Consider the following 17730-nt stretch of genomic DNA (forward strand, 5'->3'; position numbering starts at 1 on the left):
AAGAAGAAGACGGACGTGAACGGTAATGTTACCGTCTATGAAGCTCGACTGGTGGCAAAGAGTATTTCACAAGTTCAAGGAGTTGACTACGATGAGATTTTCTCATCCGTAGCGATGCTTAAGTCCGTCGGAATCATGTTAGCATTAGCTGCATTTATGAAATCTGGCAGATGGATGTCAAAACAAGTTTCCTTACCAGTTTTCGTAAGGAAAGGTTGTATGTGATACAATCAGAAAGGTTTTGTCGATCCTAAGGATGCTAAAAGGTATGCCAGCTCCAGCGATCCTTCCATGGACTAGAGCAAGCATCTCGGAGTTGGAATGTACGCTTTGATGAGAAACTTGTATTTCCAATAAAGTGAGTGGGAGCGATTCAACATTTCTGATAAGTATATGTGAATGACATATTGTTGATCCGAAATGATGTAAAATTTCTGGAAAGCATAAAGGGTTGTTTGAAAGGAGTTTTTCAAAGGAAGACCTGGATAAAGCTGCTTACATATTGGGCATCAAGATCTATAGAGATAGATCAAGACGTCTGATGATACTTTCAAAGAACGCACACCTTGACATGATTTTGAAAGAGTTCAAAATAGATCAGCAAAGAAGGAGTTCTTGGCTGTGTTACAAGATGTGAGTATTGAGTAAGACTCAAGACCTGACCACAGCAGAAGAGAGAGAAAGGACGAAGGTCGTCCCCTATTCTTTAGACGTAGGCTCTACAGTATGCTATGCTGTGTACCGCACATGAAGTGTGCCTTGCCATGAGTTGGTCAAGGGGTACAATAGTGATCCGGGAATGGATCACATGACAGCGGTCGAACTTATCCTTAGTATCTAGTGGACTAAGGAATTTTCTCGATTATGGAGGTGAAAAGGAGTTCGTCGTAAAGGGTTACGTCGATGCGAACTTTGACACTAATCCGGATGACTCTGAGTAGTAAACCGGATTCGTATAGTAGAGCAATCATTTGAAATGGCTCCAAATAGCGTGTGGTAGCATCCACAAGATGACATAGATATTCATAAAGCACACACGGATCTGAAAGGTTCAGACCCGTTGACTAAATAACCTCTCTCACAAGCATAACATGATCAAACCAGAACTCATTGAGTGTTAATCACATAGAGATGTGAACTAGATTGATGACTCTAGTAAACTCTTTGGATGTTGGTCACATGGTGATGTGACCTGTGAGTGTTAATCACATGGTGATGTGGACTAGATTATTGACTCTAGTGCAAGTGGGAGACTGTTGGAAATATGCCCTAGAGGCAATAATAAATAGGTTATTATTATATTTCCTTGTTCATGATAATCGTTTATTATCCATGCTAGAATTGTATTGATAGGAAACTCAGATACATGTGTGGATACATAGACAACACCATGTCCCTAGTAAGCCTCTAGTTGACTAGCTCGTTGATCAATAGATGGTTACGGTTTCCTGACCATGGACATTGGATGTCGTTGATAACGGGATCACATCATTAGGAGAATGATGTGATGGACAAGACCCAATCCTAAGCCTAGCACAAGATCGTGTAGTTCGTTTGCTCAGAGCTTTTCTAATGTCAAGTATCATTTCCTTAGACCATGAGATTGTGCAACTCCCGGATACCGTAGGAATGCTTTGGGTGTACCAAACGTCACAACGTAACTGGGTGGCTATAAAGGTGCACTACAGGTATTTCCGAAAGTGTCTGTTGGGTTGGCACGAATCGAGACTGGGATTTGTCACTCCGTGTAAACGGAGAGGTATCTCTGGGCCCACTCGGTAGGACATCATCATAATGTGCACAATGTGACCAAGGAGTTGATCACGGGATGATGTGAGTTACGGAACGAGTAAAGAGACTTGCCGGTAACGAGATTGAACAAGGTATAGGGATACCGACGATCGAATCTCGGGCAAGTAACATATCGATAGACAAAGGGAATTGCATACGGGATTGATTGAATCCCCGACATCGTGGTTCATCCGATGAGATCATCGTGGAACATGTGGGAGCCAACATGGGTATCCAGATCCCGCTGTTGGTTATTGACCGGAGAACGTCTCGGTCATGTCTGCATGGTTCCCGAACTCGTAGGGTCTACACGCTTAAGGTTCGATGACGCTAGGGTTATAGGAAAAGCATGTACGTGGTTACCGAATGTTGTTTGGAGTCCCGGATGAGATCCCGGACGTCATGAGGAGTTCCGGAATGGTCCGGAGGTAAAGATTTATATATGGGAAGTCCTGTTTTGGTCACCGGAAAAGTTTCGGGTGAAATCGGTAATGTACCGGGACCACCGGGAGGGTCCCGGGGGTCCACCAAGTGGGGCCACCAGCCCCAGAAGGCTGCGTGGGCCAAGTGTGGGAGGGGACCAGCCCCAGGTGGGCTGGTGCCCCCCCCCACCAAGGCCCAAGGCGCATGGGAGAGTGGGAGGGGGCAAACCCTAGGTCCAGATGGGCCTTAGGGCCCATCTAGTGGGGCGCCCCCCCCCCCCCCCCTCTCCTCCCCTTGGCCGCCCCCCTTGATGGGATCTAGGGCTGGCCGCCTCCTCTTGGGGGTGGAAACCCTAAGGGGGGCGCAGCCCCCTCCCCCCTATATATAGTTGAGGTTTGGGCTGCCCAGGAAGACACGAGAACGTCTCTCTTTCGGCGCAGCCCTACCCCTCTCCCTCCTCCTCCTCCCCCGCGGTGCTTGGCGAAGCCCTGCGGGATTGCCACGCTCCTCCATCACCACCACGCCGTCGTGCTGCTGCTGGATGGAGTCTTCCCCAACCTCTCCCTCTCTCCTTGCTGGATCAAGGCGTGGGAGACGTCACCGGGCTGCACGTATGTTGAACGCGGAGGCACCGTTCTTCGATGCTCATATCGGAATCAACCGCGATCTGAATCGCTACGAGTACGACTCCCTCATCCGCGTTCTTGCAACGCTTCCGCATCGCGATCTACAAGGGTATGTAGATCCACTCCCCTTCCCCTCGTTGCTAGAGTACTCCATAGATTGATCTTGGTGATGTGTAGAAAATTTTAAATTTCTGCTACGTTCCCCAACAGATGCCTCGCTCAAATTCTTCAACATCATACCGACCAGACCGATACAAAGCCTGGCCGAACATTTCGTACATCGTCCGTGTATATACCTGGCTTGCATGCTCCTCCAAAGGGTAGTTGTATCGGAGAACTATCCCGCCCTATTAAAATACAGAAACAAAAAAATGTCAGCAAGAATGGAAATCAGGAAAATATGATGTATCTGGTTGTAGGTTGCACAAAGTTTAGCTTAGCACCCACCAGCCTCGTTCTTTTCTCTTGGAAACCTTCTTCGGCTTCTCGGTCAAACTGCAGTTTGTTGTATTGCTTCACAAAAAGGTTCATGGGGCATGCAGGCGGGATGTAGCCTTTCAACAAATGGTTTGCACTTTCGCTTCTTTGCGTACTGGTTTGCTTCGCACAGAATTTCCCACTAAAATAAGGCTTCGCCCACTTGTGGCGAACCTCGAAAATCTGGATCAGGAACGTGTTGTTGTGGAGCTTGTATTTGTCTAGCAGCTCAGCCCAAGCTGCTTCAAACTCGTCTACAGTGAGCATCTCATTGACAACCTTGTGCAGCGCAGCCCTGAAATCACTGCTTTTCGTGTAATGCGGCCCAAGGTGGTCCTTCGCCTTCCTTAGCACATGCCACTTGCACCAGCGATGTGTAGTATCCGACATCGTTTGTTGTATAGCCACCTCCATCGCGCGCGCTTGATCTGCAAGCACAAAACAATGGTCAGGTGTGTAACATATAATGAAAAACAGGATTACAAACTACACACACACCCATGGTGCTATTTTTTTTAGGGAAGCAAACAAACCTGTTAGTACCGTTTTCGGAGGTTTGCCACCCATCAGCCTGATGAATTCTGTGAATACCCATTTGAAACTCTCGATCGTTTCCTCTCTCATCATTACCCCGCCCATGATGATACTCTGGAAGTGATTGTTCACCCCCACGAACAGCCCAAAAGGCATGTCGTATAGATTTGTCTTGTATGTAGTATCGAACGTTATGACATCCCCGAAATTGTGGTACTGCATCTTACTTCTACCATTGGTCCACAACAGGGTTTTTATCTTGCTTTCCTTATCAACCTCAACAACATATGAAAACTCCGGATCATTTGACCCGAGCTCAGAGAATGCATCCATGGTCTTCCGCACATCATCATCCGCCTGCTCCTTGCTAAGCTTCCCACAGAAAGTCCTAAGGCACCTCTTTGTGAATGGGGCGTTCTCCATCCGCCCAAACAGGCTCCAAATGATGGTGTATACCTTCCCCAGATTTACATTGTTTTGGCGCAACTGTTTCACGAGATCTCTTGTGTATGTGTCAATGTGCCGGTGTGATGGCCAATGCAGCTTCTCAGCACATGTCCGTAGCAATTCATGGTTGTGGGAGGCGCGATTTTCAGATACATACCACCCACCATCATCTGTCCGGTGCAACCGAAGCATGGCGGCGCAATTGCTCCTCATCGACGAGCTGTTCTCCCTTTCTGGTTTGCCCTGAGATTATTTTTCAAAGCAGACAACAGTCAAAGATGCGTCAGAGATCATATTTGCATATAACAAGGCACGCACGCACACGAAACACAATTAAGAAGCAAAGCAGGGGGCTTACAGCGCGGCCGCACACAATCTCTTGCATACACTTCGTCCCATTGACATTTTGCCTGCTCTTGCCGTAACGAATCCCAAAGCCGACCTCCCATGAATATAGATTGTAGAATTCATACGCCTCTGCCAGCGAATCAAAAATAGTGCCAAGCACCGGGTTCACGACCGCCACCGTCCCCCTATCAGCGAACCCTCGAATAGCAGCTTCCAGTGGCGGCACACGATCAGCTACTACAGCCCTCTCGTCTGCAGCACTAGGACCTCTTGGCCTGCATTTTGAAAAGCACAACCAAATTAGTTACGAAGCCTGACTACGACGAAAAGCACGATTTAAAAGAGCCCAAACTGCTGCAACACGATTTCATAATTACAAAATCGATTCTAGGACCCTTTTCCGGCAGGATTGATTCAGACTTTTTTCTAACCCATACCATACATTCAGAGTGGTGAAAGAAAAAGTCAGCAAACTTCTACGGATTGGATTGCACTAAGCACACCATCCCACTTGCATTTGTTTGAACACTAAATAATGACAGCATGCCAATGGATACCGAGCTTACGGACTGAAAATTATGGACAAAGTAACCTAACCATACAAGTCAACTAGTCCCCAGCAGCAGCAATTCAATCATTCTATGTCGACGGGGCGTACACCGGGTTTTTTTTTGGAGTGGCAACGATAATTTTAACCAAAATCTAACGAACGGGTAGGGATTAAAGGAAAGCAGTAAGAACATTTCAGCAAGGGATGATCGACCACCATTTTTTTATACCCAACTCGCCTAAACTAATGAAACTTCCTCTCATCAGCTAGTATGAATGCTATCAAGGAAATACACATTTGCCCCAGGCGACAGCAAAATTGGTATGTACCTGCACTTCCAGCCTACGCGGATGGTGGTGTTCGCCGAAGCTGGGCCGCTGTGACGTGCGGACTGCACGTCGCAGCTCGAGACGACGTCCGACGTCCCGTCGCCGACCCGTGCCGACGTCTGAACCATGCCTCCACAACTGAATGTCGTGCACGAATCCGCCGCGCCACTGCTGCCGCTGGACTGGACGGAGTTGTGCGAGACGACGGCTGGAGTCGCCAATCCCGACGGCTGGACCACGCCCCCTGAACTGAATGTCGTGCACGAATCCGCCGGGCCACTGCAGCCGCTGGACTGGACGGAGTTGTGCGAGACGCCGGCTGGAGTTGCCAATCCCGACGCCACATCCCCGCCTCCAGAGCTGAAGTTCTTGCAGGATGCCCCGGAAAATTCGCCATCAGCCAAGCCCACCCCTTGATCTAACTCAGGCACGTCCGGCGAGACCGGGCCGGCGGATCCGACGAGCCAATAGCCGAATAGGGCACAACGTGGTCGCCGCCGCCCATAACGCACGGCGCGTCGTGCGCACCTGCACCCCTAGCAGCCAAGATAGATCTACAGCACCGGGGACCGGGTCGAGCTCGTTAGATCTCGGTTTTGACCAATAACAACTAGATAATGAGGGATTCACTAACCCAGAGGCCAACGCCGCCGAGGTATTCGCTCCGGGGAACGGCATGAGCAGATCCAGGGGAGGAGGAAGCACACCGGCTGCTGTCGCGGCTCACCTTGTTCGTCTCCCGGCAATGAACGGGGAATGGACTCGTGCAAGAAGAAGCACATGCACCTAATCCTTGTCGCCACAAGTACACTAGTCCGGGTCGCCGGCCCCGCTGTACAGGAAACCGGGTGACCCCACATGGTACGTCATGTGCAGCACGCCAACTTTTCTCTAACGGAAGAGTATCACGGCCCGACCCCACGATACCGACGTGCGGCAGGGTATTGCATGTATCACGCGTTGTATCTTCACTTTACCCATTTTGTTAATCAGACAGCACGCATCACCACGCCGCGCGCGACCGGCCGGATAGCTGCGTGCAGCTGCCGCTGCGTGCAGGACGTCCGCTCTCTATCGTGTGCCCCTTAAGTAGTACATCAAACTGATTTTTTTCTTATTTGTATTCGACTAAATATTTACTCCGTGTAGTACTCTTTGAATTTCTCGAAGTTACTTTCCTGTGGAGATGGATGTCACTGTATTGTTTTGTGTAGACAGACGTTGTGCAAGGAGCAGAGCATCTGAGCATACAGCAGGGGAAAGTTTCTGAATAACATGCTGTGTAGTCAAACGCAACCAACCCTAGCTTCTGCACCATCCACCACCATGGGCCATGGCAAATGTGCCGCCGCCACCGCTGCCGGCGTTCTCCACCCGAGCTTTTCAAGGTCCGGTTGGGCCATCCACCACCATGGCCAACTGACGAGCAGCAAAATGCAACACCTAGAAATGTTTCAGTATCTCGTAAAAACAGGATAGATGGCGACTTGAGCAAAATATGTTCGTTGATATAGCCTTCATCATGCAAAAGTTACCTCAGAAGTTCGTTGTACGCACAAGAAGATGGCACGTTCGTTTTTAATTTAAACTTCCTCGTGATTTCCTTTATCTTGCTCTGTTTCTTCTTGGTGTCCCTCTGATCGGTAAGCTTCCTAGATAAAACTAGTACGACATTAAAGGTGGAAACTGCCTCCGCCGCCGAAACACCAAGGCCGGCCATGCAAGACCACCCTGCCTGAATCAGCCTGAGCGATCTCCGCGGCAGCGTGGGCGAGGAAGTGGGAAACAAACTCTAATGAGAGGAAAAACATGAGAGATCGCAGCCCTTTTACGACAATTCCACTCAAAGACCCACACTTGCATTCCATCCTCGCCGGCCGGCCGGCGGCCTTAAGATGAGCAGATTTCCAAGGCGTCAAGCGACATGTACAACTGAAGATTGACTGACTTGTTTCAGCCGCACATTTGTCAAGTTCAAGCTTACATTCCGTGGACCCTGATTGGAGCAAGACGTAAACTGATACGAGATAGCCTGAAAGCATACACTATAAGTGAACTTCCCAACGTCTACAGAGTAGAGTGAATTGCAAAAAACCACCACATTTGAGGCATCGTTTGCGGAAAACCACCAGGTCACTAATCTTTTGCAAAAATCACCGCGAATTCGGTAAACATTTTGCAAATAGCACTGATCGGGTGATTGGGCTCATTTGATCACTTTCTAACAAGTGGGACCGATTGTAAGGAGCTGACTTGGCATAACATTTACACACACCCTTAGATCTAAAAAGAAAAAGCAATCAACCCCTCCCTCCGTTCGCTGCCTGCAGGCCGCCTCCGTGGCCGCTTCGCCCGCTCAGCCGGCGGCATGCTGCCTCACCGGCGAGCCACCGCGCCGCCACCTTTCATCTCCACCACCACGCCGCGCTCGCCGCCTGCTGCAGACCGAGCCGCACATCCCCTCCTTCTCCCGTCTCCTGCCCTCTGCAGCATCCATGCCCCCGGACGCGATGTGCCGCCGCTTCTGCAGTGAGCCGGCCGCCGTGGTCGTTTCCGTCAACTACCATATCGCGCCTGAGCACCGGTACCCCGTCGTGGAACTCGTCCTCAAGGAACCCCGCAGCACGGTCGTGACCCAGTGCGCGCTGGAGGTGTACCGCTTATCCCGCGCGCAATTGCGCGATCTGCAGCTCGACGACGGCGGCGAACTTGTGGAGCGTCGCCACCGGGAGGCTCACCGGCGCTTGTCCATCCAGTCCTAGCCTCTGGCCGCCGCGGTAGCCTGCTCTGCCCCTGCTCGCCGGCGACGAGGCAATAGAACAGGAAGCTGCACTGCCACCCGTCTCAGTCGGAGCGGCTTGGGTTTGACCGGGAGACGATGCTCCGGCAAGCAGCGCGAGCCGAGATTGCGGCCGACCAGGAGCTTCAACAAGTGCGCATGAGTGTGCACACACGTGTGTGGTTCAAATCAATAGAAAGTATTTAGAAGAGAACAGGGGAAGAATTGATATGCTCTGGAGCTCGCCCGCTCGCGGCCAGATGCAGACACAGCTCATCTTGCACGACTTCCTTGGTGTCTCTCTCGTCGCCGGCATCCCCAGCGCGGCTGACACGCTCGAGGATCCCTAGCGCATCCACAGCGCGGCCGACATCCTTGGGCTTGCTGCGCGCCGCATGGACCGCACGCACGCCCGCGTCATCGGGCGAGAGCGGCGGGTAAGGAGAAAGAGGGTCGCGACGCGGTGGCTCGCCGGCGGGGTAGAGGACGCAAGGGGTGGCGCGGGAGTGGCGCGGGAGTTGGGCAGCTCGGGGCCTCTCCCAATCCAGATGAGATCGAGGCAGTGGGGAGGAGGGTCTGATTGCTTTTTCTTTTTACAATTCAGGGGTGTGTCTGTCAAAACTTTGCCAAGTCAGCTCCTTACAATCTGGTCCCACTTGTCAGAAAGTGATCAAATGAGCCAAATCACCTGATCAGTTCTATTTGCAAAATGTTTACCGAATCCACGGTGATTTTTGCAAAACATTAGTAACCTGGTGGTTTTCCGCACACGATGCCTCAAATATGGTGGTTTTTTGCAATTCACTCCTACAGAATACAAACACGACGCACTGTCGATGATCTTGTAGAACGCTTGTAACGGGGGTGGCGTGCGTAACTGCTTGATGTGCCTGTTGACCCCTTTCCTTTCCTCTATAATGTATGGAGAACATGTAAGAGATAAAGATTGAGCGTTTAAAATCAGGAACGCGCCAAGATCATATTGTTGAGTATGAATTTTGTACTGTACGTGCATTGGAGTTGTGGCCCACCTCCTAGTCTTGTATAGTTGAGGTACAGACTTTTCCTTATATTATATATGCGTGCATCAGCACCCTAAATCAAGACAATGATTATTGTATTGCAAAACATCTCTCTACATGGTATCAGTTTTTAGGTTTTAATCCTCGCCTTCCGCTGCCGCCACCGCCGCCGCCACCCCACCGCCGCCGCGCGCTCCTCCCGCGCCGCCGCCGTGACCCCAGCGCCGCCGCCGCCGCGCGAATCCTCCCGTGCCGCCACCGCGCGACTCCTCCCGCGCCGCCGCCGCCACCCCGCCGCCGCTGCGCGACTCCTCCGCGCCGCCGCCGCTACGCGACTCCTCCCGCGCAGCCGCCGCTACCCCGCCGCCGCCGCGCGACTCCTCCGCACCGCCGCCGCTACCCAACCGCCGCCGTCGGACCCGCGATGGCGTCCACCGGCCTGTCCGTCGTCGCCTCTGTCGTCCCGCCGCCAGCGCCCTCCGGTGCAGCCCAACCGCCGTACGGCGCGGCCGCCGCCTACGGCACGCCCGGCATCACCCACATGCAGCTGGTGCCCTCCGGCGCGGCCCCGCCGCCGTACGGCGCGCCCGGCGTCACCCACATGCAGCCGGCCCCGCCAATGGCCGGCGGCCATGCTTTGCCCGCCCCGTCGGTGGCTTCTCCGGACTGGTGTTACCCGTTGCCGCCTTACCAGCCGAATGGCGCCGGCTACGGCGCCCTCCTTGCGGCGCCGCCCGTCGGCGGTTATGGTCCACCCGTTCCGGCGCCGCCCTACGGGGGCCTCCCGCCGTCGCCTTCCCTCGGTGGTTATGGCCCGCCCGCCCTGGCGCCGCCCTACGAGGGCCTCCCGCCGCCGCCGGTACCGGTGCCATGGGACCCCACCCTCCTCGCCGCCCAGCACTCCGCGTCGTCGCCGAGTAGCTCTGTCGGTGGAGGCGACTGGTACATGGACTCAAGTGCTACTGCGCACATGATAGCTCATCCCGGTAACCTAACCTCCTCCACTCCTGTTCGCACACCCACTCGTATCACCGTCGGCAACGGCTCCTCCTTACCTATCACTCACATCGGTAGCACTAGTTTTCCCTCCACTTCCACACCCATTACTGTGTCTAATGTTCTTGTTTCCCCTGAATTAGTCACAAACCTAGTTTCCGTTCGTCGTCTTACTAGTGAGAACCCACTTACTGTTGAATTCGACGGTGTTGGTTTTTCTGTGAATGACGCCCGTACCCGGATAATCCTTCACCGATGTGATAGTCCCGATCAGCTCTACCCCGTGCACGCTGGCGCCTCCACCTCCACACCAGTCGCCCTTGCCGCTGGCGTTGACCTCTGGCATGCTCGCTTGGGCCACCCCAACCCCACAGTATTACGTCAAATTCTTAGGAGTTTCTCTTTCTCATGTAACAAGCTCGACGAGCACTCTTGTGAGGCCTGCTGCTTAGGCAAGCACGTTCGTTTTCCCTTTAGTGCGTCTACTTCAGTTTCCACTTTTCCGTTTCAATTGCTTCATAGTGATGTTTGGACGTCTCCCGTTGCGAGTAACACGGGCTATCTATACTACTTGGTGATCCTAGATGATTATTCTCATTATGTGTGGACTTTTCCTCTTCGTCGTAAATCCGATGCTTTAGCCACACTCACCGCCTTTTATTCCTATGTCACCACCCAGTTCGGTCGCCCCATACTCGCACTCCAAACTGATAACGGAAAAGAGTTTAACAACGTCGCTCTTCGCACACTTCTCGCCTCTCACGGCACCATCTTCCGTCTGACTTGCCCCTACACTTCTCAGCAGAACGGCCGCGCCGAGCGCATTCTCTGCACTCTGAATGTCTGCGTTCGCACGTTACTCTTTCACTCTAACGTGCCCACTCGGTTTTGGCCTGATACCCTCGCTACCGCCACTCTCTTAGTTAACATTCGTCCGTGTCACCCTCGGTGGAACTACGCCCCACACCACCTTCTCTTCGGCACACCACCGTCCTATGATGGTCTCCACATCTTCGGGTGTCTCTGTTATCCTAGCACCGCGTCCACCACGCCACACAAGCTCGCACCACGATCCGTCCCATGCATCTTCCTTGGCTACCCTCCTAACACCAAAGGTTACCGGTGCTATGATCCTGTCACTCATCGTGTGTACACCTCGAGGCATGTGTACTTTGTCGAGACGGTGTTCCCTTTTTTCAGGTTCCTCCGGCTTCGGCCCCTTCGGCGCCGGCCCCCGCGCCCCCTCGTGGAGCGATGCGCGGCGGCAGCCCCCGACGCCCCCCCCGGCACGGCGCCCTCTGCCGCCACCACCTGGCTTCGTGACTCCCTCCCCCGAGGTCGAGTCCGAGCGGGCCCCTGGGTCCCTGTCTTCCTCATACAAGGTTGAGCCCGGCACCCCGCCCGCCCACCCTGCGACGGGCTCGACGTCACCCTCGCCCGTGGCCTCCTCTGCCGCCGGCGCGACAGCCGCTGCGGCCTCCGCCGCCGCCGCGACACTCGCTGGCCCTGCTGCCCCGCCACTTGGCGTGACTACCCGTGCCCGGGCAGGAGTGCTTCGGCCCAGCACGCGCTACTCCGCCGACGAGTATGTGTGCGCCGCCTCGACGTCGACGCCATCACCCGTCCCCACCTCCGCTCGCGCTGCCCTTCGGGATCCCCACTGGCTAGCTGCGATGCAGGAGGAGTTCGACGCCTTACAGCGCAACCGCACGTGGCAACTTGTTCCGCGACCCCACCGTGTCAACATCATCTCTGGCAAGTGGGTGTTTCGCCACAAGACTCGCCTGGACGGTTCTCTCGAGCGCTACAAGGCTCAATGGGTTGTTCGTGGTTTTCGGCAGCGCGCGGGCGTGGACTTCACCGACACCTTCGCCCCGGTTGTGAAACCGGGCACGATCCGCGCCGTCCTTCAGCTGGCCGTCTCGCGCGCCTGGCCTGTGCATCAGTTGGACGTTTCCAACGCCTTCTTGCACGGTCATCTTGCCGAGCAGGTGTTTTGTGAGCAGCCTACTGGTTTCGTCGACGCCGAGCACCCCGACTTCGTATGCTTACTCTCCCGCTCTCTGTACGGGTTGAAGCAGGCGCCTCGGGCTTGGTACCAGCGTATTGCACCCTTCCTGCAGTCTCTGGGCTTTCGGTCCACTCGCTCCGATGCCTCACTCTTTGTGTATCATCAGGGAGCTGACACTGCATATCTGCTGCTCTACGTCGACGACATCATCCTCACGGCGTCCACCCCCGATCTCCTTCAGCGGCTGACTGCTCGTCTTCGTGATGAGTTCGCCCTCAAGGACTTGGGGCCCCTGCACTACTTTCTCAGCATCGAGGTGATCCGTCGGGCTGACGGTTTCTTTCTGCATCAGCAGAAGTACGCCCACGAGCTCCTTGAGCGTGCCGGTATGCTTAACTGCAAGCCGGCGCCCACCCCCGTCGATACGAAGGCGAATGTCTCTGCTCTGGAGGGGTCTCTCGCGTCCGATGGAGCGTTTTATCGCTCTATTGTCGGTGCTTTACAGTACTTGACCCTGACTCGCCCCGACCTGCAGTACGTTGTTCAGCAGGTGTGCCTCCATATGCACGCCCCGCGTGACTCTCACTGGACTCTGGTGAAGCATATTCTCCGTTACATACGCGGCACCATGTCCTTGGGACTCACCCTGACGGCCTCCGCCTCCACCGACCTCGTGGCCTACTCGGATGCTGACTGGGTTGGCTGCCCCGACACGCGACGCTCTACGTCAGGCTACTGCGTCTACCTTGGGCCCTCGTTGATCTCTTGGTCATCGAAGCGGCAGCCCACGATCTCCCGCTCCAGCGCTGAGGCAGAGTATCGCGCCGTGGCCAACGCAGTGGCCGAGTGCTCTTGGATACGTCAGCTGCTCCAGGAGTTGCTTTGTGATGTTCACAAGGCCACTCTTGTCTACTGCGATAACGTCAGCGCGGTCTACCTCTCCGCCAACCCGGTGCACCATCGACGGACGAAGCATATTGAGCTCGATATTCACTTCGTGCGCGAGCAGGTTGCCCTTGGCCGTGTTCGGGTTCTCCACGTGCCGACGACGCAACAGTTTGCTGATGTGATGACTAAGGGATTGCCAACTCCCGTCTTCGAGGAGTTTCGGTCCAGTCTCTGTGTCTCCGGCGACGCTTCGACTGCGGGGGGTATTGAGTATGTATTTTATACTGCACGTGTATTGGAGTTGTGGCCCACCTCCTAGTCTTATATAGTTGAACATCTCTCTACACATATCACACCTACCCGCTGCTGCATTTGTTGGTAAGACAACTGGCTCATCGAAATTTGAAGCTACCTATTCTCTGTTCACCTGACGAGGAGCCTCTAAGAAGAGCCCCGTAGTTCAGTTTGCCGATTGCTCGTGTCTGACACGATCGTTTAAACTGACTGATGGAGTTTCTGTTGCAAAGAACTGTCAAAAGAAAAGAAGAGTCAAGTCTGAACCACCTCTGGCTCCGGGTATGTCCGTTTGTTTGACCGTTTCTTTTGTTTGATTGGTGGTACCATGCATTTTTCTTTCACCCTGTTTGGCAAATATATGTGGCCGTGGAAGGAACGATTGAGGTGCTTTCTCCTTTTGCACAAGTGGACATGTTTTCTGATTGTGATGCTTTCTGCACATATTTTCTTAATCAGCGCGACCCTGTTTTTTTATGCAACAAAGACATCCATTTGCCAAAAAAAAATCACAAACACGTTCATTATTCGTCCAGTTTGATCATGGATGGGTACGTCTTGATTGAACATGGAAACACAAACGAAGTTTCTCCGCAGCCGCAGGTCTTGACTGAAGAAATCGGCATAGAAGACAAGCAAGCTTTATTAGCCAGCTGCCTGCCCGTTGTTTTTTCTCGCCCCTTCTCAATCACCCATCCCTCGCTGCTGCTGCACCATCTACAATAGTACTTCCTCCCCCTCTATAATAAAGTGGGCACTGATCAAACATCGGCCACAAGAAGACATGAATATTTAGGCTCCCCGCAAAAAAAAAAGAATATTTAGGCAAACTTTAATTTTCCAAAAAAATTCTTTGATTTCAGAAGAAATCCCATCAAAGTTAATCATTTTATAAAAAGATTTAACAGAGTATTGGCCAGAAGGTTCAAGGGTCTACATAGGGTCGTCTGCACTAGTGGACAGAATAGTTTGTTTTACCAAATTTAACAGGATAAACCATCTAGACATAGTAGGCTCGAGAGTGAGATATTGGCACATGGGAGCGTGCGCTTCTGGTTTTTACAATGTGTTTTAAACATATTTTAAAATGTCAAAAAATTCCAAACAAATTTTTGGCGTGTACATCTTGATATTGTACATGCTCATAAAGTCGTTTTTTTGCGAAAAACGAGAAGTTATGTGTCGTGTGTAAAAAAAGCCAAAATCCGGTGTTAAAAAGTGCTTTTCACAAGACATCTCTTTGTCTTTTTACACAAGCCACAAAAAATATTAGTTTTTGTCTGAAACTTGACGTGCACACATATAATATCAAGATGTATGCGCCAAATTTTTATTTTGGAATTTTTCACACTTTGAAATATATTTTCCGGTGGCATGAGCACTTGCTCCCAGGAGCACCAATGGATTTCCGCATCAACACATCTTCTCAAAGTTACATGCGGGGTCTGTCCATCCCAAACTTAAGCAAGAGGAGTAGCCTCTTGCTGTTGACATATGTTGAACAAGTCTCAGAATAAGGTCTTCAGGGAACAATCCCCAATCCAAGTATCAATGCCAAAAGGCAATGTTCTCTTCATTTTCAGAAGACCATCTATAAAAGGTTTTTGCAGCAGCAAAAGCCCAAGAGATGCTCTTCCAAAAAGGGGAGTCCAAGATAAGCTCGGCTTAGAGAATATTAGGTTTGTTGGTGACATATTTGAAGCAGACTATTTTTTTTCTAATCATTCTCTACCATCATAAATTCTTTTACTCCAAGAAGCAAGTACAGCCATATTAAACTCCCTAAGATTGGGTATCCCAAAACCACCAAGTTCTTTTTTCCTAGACACAAGGCCCCAATTAGCCAAATGGTATTTATGGACCTCTACCAAATTGCCCCAGAAGAAGTGAGACATTTGAGAGGAGATCGTATCAATAGCCCATTCAGGAAATTTCATAATGGACATAAAATAAGTGGGAATGCTGGCAACTAAGAGCAACTCCAACACGCCGACACAAACGAACGTAAGCTTTGTCTGCTTTTCATCTGTTTGAGTCGGCGAGGCGGACGGGCGCATCCGCTTTTCGAAATTGGTCGGCATGTTGGTCCAACGGGAAGCAGACCCATATATGCCCGCGGCAAAAAAACTTATCTGATAAACACATGACCGAAAATAAACATAATAACACATAATTAAACATAAATGAGCGGTCAACCGCCAGTCAAAGTCCACTTAAACATTAGTTAAACAAAAAAACTACAGGTCGCACGCTGCCCTAGGCATCCACCTTGCCCTTGCCCTTGCCGTCATTGTCACCCACAGTGAGGTCGATGAAGACGAGAGGCGGACCAGCCCACCCCAACGTGGCTTGATAGGCCGCCAAGGCTGCCTCCTCCGGTGTCTGCTGCGGTGGTGACATTGCGGCGAGGCGGGCGCGCTCCTCCTCCTCCTCCTCCCACTACTAGGGAAATGCTTATACACATGAGCTCACTAGTAGCGCTTTTCATAAGCAAGCGTTGCTGCTTTGACAACCAGTGTTGCTACTAATCACTTAGCAGTAGCGCTGTGGATGCAAAACACACTATTATTATAACTGTCAGACCGTTGCAGGCAGGCTAGGTATACTAATAGCGCTTATACTTAAAAAGCGCTACTGCTATTGAACTTAGTAGTAGCGCTTTACACTAACAAGCGCTACAACTAGAAATGCTACTCCTAATGATCATAGCAGTAGCGTTTTTTGCACAGAAGCGCTACTGCTATGTACGTTAGCAGTAGCGATGTTTGCCTTCCAGCGCTACTACTACGTGTACCTTATCCACCCGCGCGCGTCCCTGCCTCTCCACTCGCATCCTCACTCGCGCACAAACCGCCACGCGTTGTCGCCGCCGTCTCCCACCAGCGCCCCCTAGGTAACTCCCTCCCTCGTTCGGCGGCCCCTCCTCCTCCTCCTCCCTCCGCCCCCCCCCCCCTTCTCCTCCTCCTCCCTCCGGCGGCCCCCTCCTCCTCCCTTCTTCTCCTCCCTCCTCCTTCCCACCTCCTCCCTCCTTCCTCCCCCTCCTCCCTCCCTCCCCCTTCCCGCCTCCTCCCTCCTTCCTCCCCTCCTCCCTCCCTCCTTCCTACTCCTCCCTCCTCCTTCCCTTGTCTCTGTTCTTGTAGAATGTAGGTAAACGCACTGTGATCGTCCAATCCCTTCTGATCGGTTGTCATATTGAATTGCAAATTCTCGTATAGTAAGAGTTCCTTCGGTTTCCTACCTAGCACATTCTCTGTTGTCTACGCCAATATTTTACCTGCGAGTAGAGTGTGGCTGGCTACATACGGGGGAACTCAACCTACCTTTCGAAGGGTAGACCTTTACAGATGAGTGAAACGAGGATTTAGGTATATAAGGAGACGACCCGCCAAGCGAGCCAGCCTGATACCGACTTTCATTGATAGGCCATGAAACATAGAGAATGGGAACTTGTTCGCACGTACCTCGACCGCAGGTCTGAGAATGACGAGTGTGCTTTCGCCCACAGCTTATGTTGCTTAACCGGCTCGTGGTGTTTATGGTCCTGACCCGGTACAGCCGCTAAGCTCATTTTGCATTTCCAAGTGTTGTTACTAGCCTCGAGAGAGATGTTTCACAGGAAATGTAGATTTTAGAATGTAGACATTGTAGAATGTAGGTTTTTTAATAGAATAATTTTTTAGACTATTTTAGGTGTTTTGAATAGAATAGGAAATTTTAGGTCTTTTGATTAGAAATTTTAGTAATGGAAATTTTTAGTTGGTAGATGTTAGGGCTAGAACTACGGTATACATAGGTAGAATATAGGTGCTTAATATAACTAGTTTATTTATAGTAAGTGCTTAATAGAACTAGGTTATTTATAGTAAGTGCTTAATAGAACTAGTTTATTTATAGCAAGTGCTAAATAGAACTAGTTTATTTATAGTAAGTGCTTAATAGAATTAGTTTATTTACAGTAAGTGCTTAATAGAATTAGTTTATTTATAGTAAGTGGTTAATAAATTTTGTTTATATTTTGTTTATGCAGAAATCAAGTTTGCCCCTGCCTCATCCCCACAGTCGTCCCCATCGTCGATCCCTTAAGACCTCTAGGTGAGAATAGCCAAATGATAATGTGTTGTAAATGTTGATGATGAAAATGCTAGTGCTATATAGTTGCCATGTCATTGATGTCGATGATGATGCATTCTGAATATAGACGATGTACTGGTGTTC

At 51.5% G+C, this 17730-nt stretch overlaps 1 protein-coding gene across 1 annotated transcript; it reads right to left on the reverse strand.

The window, feature by feature from the left end:
- Nucleotides 1-3003: 3003 nt before the first annotated feature.
- On the reverse strand, nt 3004-6303 carry LOC109771528 (protein FAR1-RELATED SEQUENCE 5-like). Its single transcript, XM_040385993.3, has 6 exons — nt 6160-6303; nt 5526-6079; nt 4657-4921; nt 3851-4541; nt 3288-3745; nt 3004-3187 (listed from the first exon to the last, which is right to left on the reverse strand). The coding sequence occupies exons 2-6, from the start codon at nt 5651-5653 to the stop codon at nt 3035-3037; spliced, it is 1695 nt and encodes a 564-aa protein (XP_040241927.2). The 5' UTR covers nt 5654-6079; nt 6160-6303; the 3' UTR covers nt 3004-3034.
- Nucleotides 6304-17730: the final 11427 nt, after the last annotated feature.

This window comes from Aegilops tauschii, chromosome 3 (assembly GCF_002575655.3).
Source record: "Aegilops tauschii subsp. strangulata cultivar AL8/78 chromosome 3, Aet v6.0, whole genome shotgun sequence".
Lineage (NCBI taxonomy): Eukaryota > Viridiplantae > Streptophyta > Magnoliopsida > Poales > Poaceae > Aegilops > Aegilops tauschii.

Excerpts from the sequence above, each read along its gene's own strand:
- LOC109771528 (XM_040385993.3), bottom strand. The coding sequence starts at position 5,653 with ATGGTTCAGACGTCGGCACGGGTCGGCGACGGGACGTCGGACGTCGTC. Across the intron at positions 4,542-4,656 it reads AGATTGTGTGCGGCCGCGCT|GGCAAACCAGAAAGGGAGAA; the intron begins GTAAGCCCCCTG and ends AAATAATCTCAG. Across the intron at positions 3,188-3,287 it reads AAGAGAAAAGAACGAGGCTG|GGCGGGATAGTTCTCCGATA; the intron begins GTGGGTGCTAAG and ends GTATTTTAATAG.